This window comes from Rhinopithecus roxellana, chromosome 2, assembly GCF_007565055.1.
Source record: "Rhinopithecus roxellana isolate Shanxi Qingling chromosome 2, ASM756505v1, whole genome shotgun sequence".
Classification (NCBI taxonomy): Eukaryota; Metazoa; Chordata; class Mammalia; order Primates; family Cercopithecidae; genus Rhinopithecus; species Rhinopithecus roxellana.
Genome location: NC_044550.1, coordinates 6,199,114 through 6,211,758, shown reverse-complemented (window position 1 = coordinate 6,211,758; position 12,645 = coordinate 6,199,114). Strand labels below are relative to the sequence as shown.

Here is a 12,645-nt window from a genome sequence, read left to right as displayed (position 1 = left end):
AGTCATGATTGTGGTAATAATATATTTTTAAAAGTTCAAAAAGGTAAAAAATGTATTAATACAAATAATCACATTAAGGGAAGTTAATGAAAAAAACCCAAACACAATCTTTATTTTAAAGCAGTGGCTCTCTGATTTTAGCTTTCTCAGAATCACCTGGACAGCTTGTTAAACCAAATATTATTAGGTCTCACCGCCAGAGTTTATGACCAAGTAGGTATACAATGGGGCCTGGGAATTTGCATTTCAAATTGCCAATTTCTTAGGAGATGCTGCTCCTGCTGTTGCTACTTTGATAACCACTAAGGCAAGTTCTAGAAACACAAAAATCTGATAAGCATATTTGAGAGGAATCATGGTCTTTACATTTCGTAGTTTCACGTAAGGGGGGGCAAACAGATTGTTAACAAAAAGCAATACATACTCAATTACAAATACACTTTTTGTGTACAGAGGAAATGGACCTCATTGTGAGAGATGGAAAGAAGGGCATACATATATTGTCATTAGTTCAGTGTCAAAATTACCTAAATGAAACTAGGGACATAGCTGAAGACAAATGATTACAGCTAAATGAGTAAATAAGACACCATTACATCCTTAGTCTAGCAAATAAAATACACACTGGGAAAAAAACATATAAACAGCTTTAACAAGACAGAGGAAAACTTCTAGGAAAAGTGGTAAGGAGAGTGGTAAGGAGAGGGCAGGATTCTTCATAACTAAACATTTCAAAGCTATTGGCTTGACAGTATAGCTAAAAATACACTGCTATTTTAATAGACAATGCAGGTGAACATAACAGGCAAAATTTTAGACTGACCAAATTTATACAAATACAAATAATTTACATTAATTATGACTGAAAATGATTCAATATACACATCACCTCTGTTCCCATCATCCGTAATACCATTAAAATACGATGGGAGAAAAAAGTGTAAGGGGATTAGACAAAGGAGAAAGAATAGGTGAAAAAGACAACAGCAGAGAGGGAGTTGTTCACAAATTTTGAAAGAAAACAATAGATGAAAGCATGGAAACTGATTTTCGCACAATAAAGTAAAAGCTTAAGTGTCTGCAGGTGGGAAATGCAAGGCTCCTTCATACCAAGAATCCTTACCCTTCTACCCTCAAAGCTCAGGACATGGGGGTAAATGGGAAACATGAAGCTATAATCAGCTTGAACAAGTAAGATGACTACAGTTTGCCCAAGAAAGCCAGCCATTTGCCCCAGATGTATAAAACTGAAGGTTTATTCTCTTTGGAGAACGTAAGTCTGAGGAACACTGGACTTGTCATAGTAGAGAACAGAGAGGCTGCTGAAAACAGGCAGATTAACTGTTAATATTTAAATATGAGAACAAACCTCCCTCCTTCACTTCTCAGGGCCATTGGCTCATACCACCCCTCCCCACCTCTCTTCACTTCACAGGAGGTTGAAAAATTTACCTCTGAGGAAATGAACTAGCCCATAAGAGAAGACTAATAGTTAATTTTATCAACTATTATGGTTCTACTATATTTAGAAACTTATTGTTAGAATAAAATCCATATATCTGGATATTTGCTAGTATTGCTAAAAAAGAATTTAAATGCTTTACTAAATTCTAAAAGCTGCCCTAGCAAAATAATAAGGAAAACATTGCCCAAAAAGAATCTGCCTTACGCATTCACTTTACTGTATTTACTGGACAACCTGAAACTGGCAAGTTGCCACATGCACCAAAAGCCTAGCAATTAGTGTTGTTTAACTTATGATCACCCTACTTATCCCTATTCTTAAGGATCTCAGTTGCTTCTTACTCAAACTTTCTCTACTGCCTGCCTCCCCAAGCTTCCATAGCACCCTGAAATAAATGTTATGCAAGAAAAACAATTATTTGATCATATGCATTTCTCTCTCGCTGTAGACAGATTAAAGTGTATTGACTTTTATAGTACAGAGTGCCTAATATAACACAGACATAACAGTATCTGTCATGAACAGAAATTTGCTAAATTGAAATGAACCATTATCAACATTAGGAATATCCTTATTTATTAGAATGAAAAAACTTGCTTATTTCCAATTAATTTAACATTAAATAAGAAAAGGTGCAGAAGAGTGTATCGTAAGGTGACATGCACCCTTACTCCCATAAAAGAAAGAATACGTGTTTATTTCTACACACATAAAATAACTGGTCACACACACACAAAAACAAAAGGCTAACACTTGTCACCTCTATGGGGAAGTTGGGTGTCTAGGAGGTGTCTGTTCTTTCATTTCTGAGTTCTGAACATATTCTTTTCAAAAACATATACAAAAATAAAAATTTTGAGCTTAAGAAACTTTTAAAAAATTATTTTAGTATTTTTGAAGTAAATATGCTTACCTTCTCCCACATCACACATCATCCCTAAACTGTAAGCTAGTTAAGGACTTTAGCCATCTTTGTCACAAAAATGTCTTTGTCATTCTTGCACTAATTAGATGCATGGTCATATAAATAAATACTGAAGTTTCTGCTTACAAAAAACTTACCTTCATCTACTGTAGTCATATCCTGTTCTAGTTTCAATTTCTGTTGGTTAATTTTTAGCATGGATTCTTCAATCGTCCCTTGGCTTATTAGTTTTATAACTAGTACTTCTCTAAAAAAAAATACAAAATATGTCCCTTGGTTACTAAATATAGTTATTTGGATATATGTAAACTATATTTAAGAGTTCAAAAAGAATACCTTGAAAATTATGACAAACATATCCTTAAATTCTTTTATTTAAGCCATTTGAGACTGACATTTTCTGAATATTTAACTTTTAGACACTCCTAAAGATGCAAGAAAAGAAAAAGATATTTGTATTTAAAGTAAATTACTGGCTGGGCACAGTGGCTCACATCTCTAATCCCAGCACTTTGGAAGGCTGAGGCGGGTGGACTGTTGAGGCCAGGAGTTCGAGATCAGCTTGGCCAACACGGCAAAATCTGATCTCCACTTAAAAAAAAAAAAAGAGAAATACGAAAATTAGCTGGGTGTGGTGTCACACACTTGTAATCCTAGCTGGTTGGGAGGCTAAGGCATGGGAATTGCTTGAACCCAGGAGATACAGGTTGCAGTGACCAGAGATGGTGCCACTGCATTCCAGCCCGGGTGACAGAGTGAGGCTCTGTCTCAAAAACAAAACAAAACATACGTGTGTGTACAAACACACACACACACAGAAAACTACATTACAACAAACACTTTTGCGTTCAGATGGAAATTACTTTCTTTTGAGATGGAGTCTCGCTCGGTTGCCCAGGCTGGAATGCAGTGGTGCGATCTTGGCTCACTGCAAACTCTTTCTCCTGGGTTCAAGTGATTCTCCTGTCTCAGCCTCCTGAGTAATTCGGATTATAGTCGCATGCCACCAAGCCCGGTTAATTTTTGTATTTTTAGTAGAGACGGGGTTTCACCATGTTGGTCATTTGGTCAGGCTGGTCTCGAACTCCTGACCTTGTGATCTGCCCGCCTTAGCCTCCCAAAGTGCTGCAATTACCGGCGTGAGCCACTGTGCCTGGCCCGAGAAGCAGTGTCTCTGTACACTTAAGGCAGTGTAGTCAGATACAAAGTTTCACGAAAAGTACTGGTATTTAGTCTATAAATGAACATACCAATACCTTTTGGACATATATTAAAATACTTCACAAAGAGGACACTGTCTGATCTTTATTTATGTAAGCAGAGTTGTAACTATCTTTACCTCTTTTTTTTTTTTTTTTTGAGTTGGAGTCTCGCACTGTCGGCGATCTTGGCTCACTGCAAGCTCCGCCTCCTGGGTTCACATCATTCCTGCCTCACCCTCCCAAGTAGCTGGGACTACAGGTGCCTACTACCACGCCTGGCTAATTTTGCTTTTTTGTATTTTTAGTAGAGATGGGGTTTCACCGTGTTAGCCAGGATGGCCTCGATCTCCTGATCTCATGATCCACCTACCTTGGCCTCCTAAAGTGTGTGAGCCACCGCACCCGACTATCTTCACCTATTTACAGTGCTGTGACCAATGTCAAAATTACCATTCATCTAAAATAATTTACAACTCAGTTTACTTCCTAAAGGGTAACGGGACAGCCCAGCAGTAGTTTGTATATTACCAAGTTTGTCTGGGTCTTAAACTAGTCTAATAAGCAAGTCTTTTCAATTACTCATCTTTTTCAAAGGGGTAGACAATTGTTAATACTTCATGAACTGCAGAACTATTTGGAATGCGAGTGGATGGTTTTAATTACTAGAAAATGAAAGGGTTACTCAGTGCAGTCGATGTTTAACACTGCTGGCATAAAATACATATGTAGCCATGCTTTGCTGAAAAAATACAAACTAAAGCAGGATATCCAACACTATATTCTAATGGTCTACCACAAATGAAAGTGGCACTGAATTAAAAATACATTTCAACTAAAAACACTTACTTAGTCTGGCCTACTCTATGGCATCTATCTTCTGCTTGTTTGTCATTGTAAGGATTACAGTCAATATCGTGAAGTATAACAACATTTGCTGAAGTCAGATTTATTCCTAATCCACCAGCTTTTGTTGAGAGCAGAAACACAAAGATATCCATATCGGTATTAAACTCATCAATTAGATGAATCCTGTAAGATAAACAAATTAGGTTAAATCTCACTAAAAAGTTGTATAATGTAATTAAAATGGAAAACAATCATTATCACATGAAAAGGACACTGGAAGATGTATATACATCCCTTGGTATTGCAGTTACTTCTCCTCTGGCTATATCATTGAAGAGCCTCCTCAATTCACCAACTTCTTTTCTACGATATTGCTACCCCTAACAACTCTTACTTCAATTCAACTATTCAGATTCAATTAATTCCTAAATGACTATTTTGTCCTTTTTTAACTTGTGGCTTAGCTAAATTCTGTGTATGGCTTTTCAATCTTTAACCTTCTCAGAAGTATATCAGCTCCTACTGGCAGACAACATTCCTGATGAATCAAGGACCTCACGATCAGTGTATCATTCTATCAGTGGATTCTCCTCTTTTAAAAAAAAAAACAAAACAACATTATTTTTACCTTTAGTCTAATGCTGGGGGGAAGAAAAAACACTCTGGACAACAGAAAAAAATAAACCAAAATATATAATTCAATTTAAACATACTACACAATTCCTTCCTTATTAAGACAATCCCTTGTTTACTAAGGTCAATGTTTACAACCTTTGGGAATTAAAAAAAACTTTACTCATAGAATATGAAAGATTTTTAAACAATCTTGATGAAAGATAAGGTGTTTTAGACTTTGAAAAAATTTTAAAGGTGAAAATCATAAAAAATATAATTCTAATAGCTGTTTCAAAAGGTATTTGTATGCAATTCAGACAGAAAAATTAAAAGAAAAGTATTTATTTATTTATTGAGACAGGGTCCCACTCTGTCACCCAGGCTGCAGTGCAGTGGTGTGATCTTGGCTCACTATAACCTCTGCCCACAGGGCTCAAACAATCCTCCCACCCCAGCCTCCCCAGTTGGGACCACAGGCGTGCACCACCACACCTAGCTATTTTTTGTTGCTGTTGTTGTTATTGGTATTTTTAGTAGAGACAGGGTTTTGTCATGTTGTTCAGGGTAGTCTTGAACTCCTGAGCCCAAGCAATCCACTCTCATCGGCCTCCCAAAGTGTTGGGATTACAGGCGCGAGTCACCATGCCTGACCATTGAAATTACTCTTATTTTAAGGCAATGATTTGAAGTAATCAAACATAAAAACAACAAAATTCCGTCAAGTACTCTAGACATTTAAAATTCTAACAATAATAAATGAGTGGTTTTTTTGAACATGAATTATACCAACCTTTCAGAAATCTGAGTCTTTCCATCTAATCTGAGGTACCTATGCTGATGATGTTTTAACAGAACCTCTAAGATATCCAGCATCATGGTAAATTGGCTAAATAATACAACTCTATCACCCTGTGAAAACAGATATATGAATTAGAAACAGAAAAAACTGTTTTACTACTCAAAGCCTTGACAGGTCTAAACAATTAGAAGTGTTACTTATATCATGTCGATAAATTTGCAGAAAATTCTCTATGATCAACTGGCTTCTTTAATAGAAATCAGTAATACTGAAGATATACATCTTATTGTAGCCTATATATGAATATACTGCTTTAACCTCTAAACTTCAGGGCTAAAAGCTAGCTCTCAGTTTTGATTTTAAGAACAGTTAAATTACTTCCTTTTCATAAGAAAAATGTCAGAAAATATGAACAATTGCATATGTGTGTCCTATCCGGACTGTGATTTTACAAATTTAGGCTATTTCACACATAAACGGCAGTATTACTTAAATAACTATTTAACAAATGGTGTCTTTAAAAACTGATTTTGAAGCACACATACAGATTATCACCTATGAAATAATGACAATTAAGATTTTTTCAAAACATCAATACAGATACAGTCTACTAACTTTCTATTGTTTTTGTCTGAGGTTCAACAGAGGAAAGGAGGTAATCAAGAAAATATGTCAAGAAAATGTTCAAAACACTAAGTTCTGGAAGAATGCAGAACAGACACACACTAATTCAAGCAAGTCAGTGTGCCAGAATTGCTTTAAGAAGTTTAATTGAGAAAATACAAAAGAAACACCATTCTTCTTTAATACCTTCTGTTTCAATTCAGACAAGATGCATCCTAAAACTCGAAATTTTCCAGAATCTAAAATCAAGTCCATGTCTAACTGAAAGTTATTAATGTGTCGATATTGTTTACAAAGTACATGTAATTCAAAGTCTGTCATAACTTCCATATCTTCAAAGATCAGGTCAGGGTTAGCCTCACAATGTGTAGGTTCCTTAAAACAAAACAGAACACAGTACACTTCAAAATAAAAATAATTTATAATATGATCAGAAAAATTTAATAAAATTAACACCTGATAAAATACTTAAATCATAGAACCTTTTAGTGTAAGGAAAATTAATGTTAATCTTTTAGGTATAATAAAGGGGGGAATTCCTTACTGTTTTAGAGATAATATACTAAAATATTTACAGATTAAATAACGCCTAGAATTTGGTTCAAAATAACCCTGGGGAGAAGTCTGGGGTATAGATGAAACAAGAGTGGTGTCATTATCAAATGGTAACTTTCAAAGGGGTGAAGTAACATATGGGCAGACAGTTTCATTATGCAATTCTACTTTTATAAATGTTTGAAATTCTCCATAAGTTTAAAATAATATAACAAAAATTTAAAAAAGAAAATGGGTTGACGGGGCGCAGTAGCTCACGCCTATAATCCCAGCACTTTGGGAGGCCAAGGTGGGTAAATCACCTAAGGTCAGGAGTTTGAGACCAGCCTGGCCAACATGGTAAAACCCCGTCTCTACTAAAACTACAAAAAATCAGCTGGGCGTAGTGGCGGGCGCCTGTAAGCCCAGCCACTCAGGAGGCTGAGGCAGGACAATCACTTGAACCTGGGAGGTGGAGGCTGCAGTGAGCAGAGATCGTGCCATCGTACTCCAGCCTGGGCGACAAAAGCAAAAGTCTATCTCAAAAAAAAAAAAAAGAAAAGAAAAGAAAAGAAAGAAAATGAGTTGCTTTCAACACAAAGATCAGTAAGGATAAATAAGGATAAAATGTTAAAGAAGAAACAGGCAAAAATAAACAGTAATTGCTACAACTATAAAGAAGAAATAAAATGAAAAAGAAGTAAGTGCATTATGGAAGTCTAGACTAGGAGTTAGCAAACTGTTCCTGTAAAGGGTCAGATCATATATTAGGCTTTGTAGGAAAAATGACCTGTACGGCAAGTACTCAACTCTGCCCCTGCAGTGAGAAAGCAGTCCCAGAAAACAAAAACAGGCATGACTGTGTTATAGTAAACCCTTATTTATAAAAATAGTCACTGCCATAAGGCCATAGTCTGCTGACCTATGATGTAGGTTATTAGTCCTTCTTTGTTCTTATGTCCCCCAAATCATCTTGAACTTAATCCTAGACCTGGTCTCAAAACAAAAAGTTTTTCCTAATTATGTAGTTAAAGGTTCAGTATGCCCATTGGGTTCACCAATCTTATAGCCTACCAACTTAACCTCTTATTATAGCTTAGTGTTAACATAATATGAAATCCTTACCTTTAGCATAAGCTGAGACATTTCCTTGAGTTTTTCAGCTGTGTAATATTGGCGATGTAATAAAGGATGATTGGCCATTTTCCTCAACTGCATCATGACATTGCACATTTCTGTGTTTTTCTCTGTGACCCAAAGAGAACACAGTAAAAAATAAAACCAAGTGGTAACTGTTTGTTGAAACTAACAACTCAGTTTTTAAATTACTTCCTCAAATTCCAGATAATTTTAAAAAATGCACAAATACCATTATATAACTAATCAAAATGCAGCCCCAGTATAAGATTCTTTTTCACATAAAACAGTGAAAATCAGATTATACCCAAGTTATTGATAGATTTTTTCAATCTGTTGAAAAGACCCAAATAGAGTTGCTCCTGCTTCTCCGACATTGCACACAACTCAATCCGATCTTTCTTCGGGGGTAACTGCTTGAGAACCTGAGAAAGAAAAAACAGTTTAAGATAATCGTTCTAGTAAAGAGGAAAATGTAAGTTTTAAAAACAATAAAAATAAAAAACATGTAGATAAGCATTACCTCTTCTTTTACTCTTCTGAGAATAAATGGCTTTATAATTTGTTTTGCATGTGCTATTCTCTCCTTTTCATATATACTTTGCTCATCTGCTGATTTCTGAGCAAAATAAAAACATATCCTTTTAGGAATTATTCATTTAAATTATTGCAATAACAGTATTATTACACAACATAAAAATCTCCCTCACTAGAGTCTGAATTATTTTCTGTAGAAACATGATTCATTCTAGATGGAACTTCACATCTGAATTCTGGGCTGCCATGTACTTCTTGAAGCTCCATATTTGAAGTTTCATGATAAATAATTATGTACTCTACTGAAGTAATCAATTTGAACTGTACTAGATTGGTGTTCAGAAGTCATCAACTGATGAGTTATGAACGGATTACCTAGATAAGTCTCATTTAAAAATGTGTCTAAGTGTGGGTGAGGAGGAGTGTGGGGGGTAGAAAACTCTTTATTTCTTTGTGGAAAATGGCCCCAAAATGAAGCTAGCGCAGGCTGTTGCAAATCACGTGGTCTAAAAATGGGGAATAGTACCTAGTCAAAACTGGTGATTTTGGAGAATTAAGAGGTAGAATTTTGTTCTAGGATGTGAAGGAGTCCTCCATATATTATGAACTAAAAATAGAAAGTAGTTCATAAAATCTGCTAGGCCATTTAAAACACTGTACATTAAGTGGGAGGGAATTCAAATTAGTAAATGTTAAAAAGGAAGTTAATCTGCAGTGGATGAATATCACAGAAAATTCTTGCAAAAGATTAGTGATGTGGAAGAGAGCCAAGAATCAGTGTAAACACTGTAGTACTGAAAAATGTGGGAGTCCTTGAAGACTATACCTTACTTTTCCTAAACAACAAAGAAGTAACGAAACTTTTCTTGTGAAGAGGATTTCTTTACTGTTGCTTTTAGTTGTGACTTTGGTTTTACAAACATTTATTTCAAAATATATTTCTCAGCATAGGCATTTTCTGGATATTCTAGCTTTGTCTAGTTTTATAGTTTACCCATAAAAGAATGTTACTAATTTACGTAGCCAATTTTGATACAGATGATGTAATGATCAAATTTTCCTCACATATTATATATTTGAGCTCTTCATCAATTTAAAATTGTCATCTTTCAGAAAATTAGGATATTAACCAAGACTTCTGGCCATCAATTAGGGAAATCGCTTTTTTTTTTCTCCATTAAATTATGGCTGACTTCCAACCCGATCCAAATATAGAGTTATCACCTACTTAAAGTTATTTCATAGAGCATATGCACTATGAAAACAAAAGAGACCTAAAAGAAGAATGGCCCACATAAAACACAAATAACATATTTTAGAGAAAATATGTATTTATGCTTACTGTCTTAGAGGAAAACATTCTTCGTATTTCACTGGTGCTACTACTAAACATGTGTGGCATAACAAAATTCAACAGCGACATGAGTTCTAACAGATTATTCTGTACAGGTGTGCCTGTGAGCAGCAAACGGTTATTTGCCTGTGAATGAAGGTAAAATTTATATTAGCTTTTTTTTAAAGAGCCACTCCTTTCATGTCTACCCTCCCCAGTGAAAGGTGAAGGGAGGAGAGATAAATTATAACCAATATTAATAACTTATTCTGTGATAAATGATTAGTAATTTAGATAATTGATGTCTGCTAATATCAACAGCAATGAATATGAAAACCACTGGTCTTATTTTATAAGTAGGTAACTTGTGTCCTCATATCACCTTTATGAGGTGATGAAAGATTATTTATAAAGTTTAACATATAGAACAGGTAAATTATGACCTAAGAATTTTTTTTCATTTTTTAAAGGGTTGTTAAAAAACAAAATCAAAGAATATGTGACAGAGGCCATTATCTGCCCTTTTACAAAAAAAACTTGCTAACACAGAATACTACATAATTACATAATACGTATTCTGCTAATAAAGAATACTACATATATTAAATTATGTAATCTAAAATTTTATGGTAATTTGGAAAACTTTACATTCTCTTACATTAATTGTCATAAGGTGCTGGTAGCGAATGGAGCCCATATTCTTCAGCATATGGCCCTCATCAAAAATAGCGTAATTAAGTTTCAGCCGTCGAAACAGACTACGGTCATCAGAACTGCTGATCGCACAGTTATATCTGTCACCAAAAGAAAAAACATCTCTAAAGTTATACTTTTAAGAGCTTGGAGTCTAGTGAGATTTAATGTCTCATAAAATCATTTTTTATTCACGCATTTCTAACAGCCAGTACTTAAAGCACAGCACTAGACACGGTGATACTCAAATAAATACTGATGTATTTGTATTTAATAATTATTGATGTATATTGTAACCAAGTTATGAAAGCTGCAATACATAACTGAAAGAAAATGTTAAAAGGCCGGGAGCGGTGGCTCACACCTGTAATCCCAGCACTTTGGGAGGCTGAGGTGGGTGGATCATAAGGTCAGGAGATTGAGACCATCCCAGCTAATACAGTGAAACCCCGTCTCTACTAAAAATATAAAAAATTAGCTGGGAATGGTGGCGGGTGCCTGTAGTCCCAGCTACTCGGGAGGCTGAGGCAGGAGAATGGCGTGAACCTGGGAGGCGGAGGTTGCAGTGAGCCGAGATCGTGCCACTGCACTCCAGCCTGGGTGACAGAGCAAGACTCAGTCTCAAAAAAAGAAAAAAAAAAAAAGAAAATGTTAATGTTACAATCGGACAACTTCTACATATCAGGCAGGAGGTCAATTTGGGTATAATTTATAAGTAATCTGCTCCATGAAGTGTTATACTTTAATAAGCACAAAAAAGATCATGAAGCTAAAACATGTTTCTCTTTAAAACCTAATAATATGTTATTAAACTAGCAGAGTAGATCCAATAAATAATAGTTAATAGCTAGCAGCTTGAGACTGCATATGGAGCCTGTTTTATTAAGAAAAAACAAAATTCTGCATGAATTTTTAAGGACAGACTCCTACACAAGGAGCCAGTAGTGAGAAATAATAACTACACTTAAAATAGAACTATAAATAAATCAAATAATAGTGACACAAGAGCATTAAGTTCTGTGCAAGATATTTACATCAAACAATTATTACCCAGTAGTAGTCAACTTATCCAAGGTTTTATTTTTCATTTTTATTTCTGCCCTAACTCAAATTTTTCACTGAGAACATGAAATTTCATTGTATTTATTATTGATACTTATTTGTAAGTTGAAAATATAAATAATTTTGGTGGGATATCTCAAATTTTACTTTAAGCTTACTGAGAAATTACTACAAGACGACTTTTTTCAATAAGTAGGCAAAACCTTTTTATCGTCACCATTAATGAGGTGATGCACTACAAAAGCTTCCTATACCACTGTAACACCTCAACATAAGCCATTCTATTACTTTTGTATCACCGTTAACAGCATAAACTTTCCTACATAGTACTACTACAATTTCTTTTTTAAATTTGGGGGCTGCATAAATATCCACCCTCCCCAAATTTCTCAGTACTTACGTGGTCACAATTACATTGTAATCTTCATATCTACTATGAATGTTAAATCTAATTTGTTTACGTTCTTCTTGAGAACCTAGAGTTTAAAAACAATGAACACATTTTGACTGTATTTATTGTGCTGTACTTTATTTTTAATTTCCAAAGTTAAAAGCAGAATGACATATTCTTACCATAGTAACAGAGCACCTTCAAAGTAGGGCACCATAAATTAACTTCCCTTAACCAGTTATCTATGGAACAGAATAAATATTATTTGCATCTGCTACAACAGGGTATGTTCACACGGTTAAATGAACACTAAACTTTGACAAGTGCTACTTAGAAATTAGTCTTTTATAAAATGCAAATACTGGCCGGGCAAGGTGGCTCACGTTTGTAATCCCAACACTTTGGGAAGCTGAGGTGGGTGGATCACCTGAGGTCAGGAGTTTGAGACCAGCCTGGCCAACATGGTGAAACCCCAACCCCAC

The 12,645-nt window shown here is 35.1% G+C and overlaps 1 protein-coding gene across 3 annotated transcripts in view; it reads right to left on the bottom strand.

Annotated features, from left to right (window-relative positions):
* Positions 1 to 12,645, bottom strand: part of SMARCAD1 (SWI/SNF-related, matrix-associated actin-dependent regulator of chromatin, subfamily a, containing DEAD/H box 1) — an 85,218-nt gene that overhangs the window by 3,519 nt on the left and 69,054 nt on the right. For all 3 annotated transcript variants that reach the window (XM_010385598.2, XM_030918922.1, XM_030918924.1), the window contains 11 exons: positions 12,346 to 12,405; positions 12,173 to 12,248; positions 10,676 to 10,811; positions 10,027 to 10,164; positions 8,671 to 8,766; positions 8,455 to 8,572; positions 8,136 to 8,257; positions 6,663 to 6,851; positions 5,844 to 5,962; positions 4,439 to 4,621; positions 2,528 to 2,637 (listed from right to left, as the gene is read on the bottom strand). In XM_010385598.2, coding sequence (XP_010383900.1) covers positions 2,528 to 2,637; positions 4,439 to 4,621; positions 5,844 to 5,962; positions 6,663 to 6,851; positions 8,136 to 8,257; positions 8,455 to 8,572; positions 8,671 to 8,766; positions 10,027 to 10,164; positions 10,676 to 10,811; positions 12,173 to 12,248; positions 12,346 to 12,405 — 1,347 coding nt within the window. The remainder of the gene's footprint in view (positions 1 to 2,527; positions 2,638 to 4,438; positions 4,622 to 5,843; positions 5,963 to 6,662; positions 6,852 to 8,135; positions 8,258 to 8,454; positions 8,573 to 8,670; positions 8,767 to 10,026; positions 10,165 to 10,675; positions 10,812 to 12,172; positions 12,249 to 12,345; positions 12,406 to 12,645) is intronic.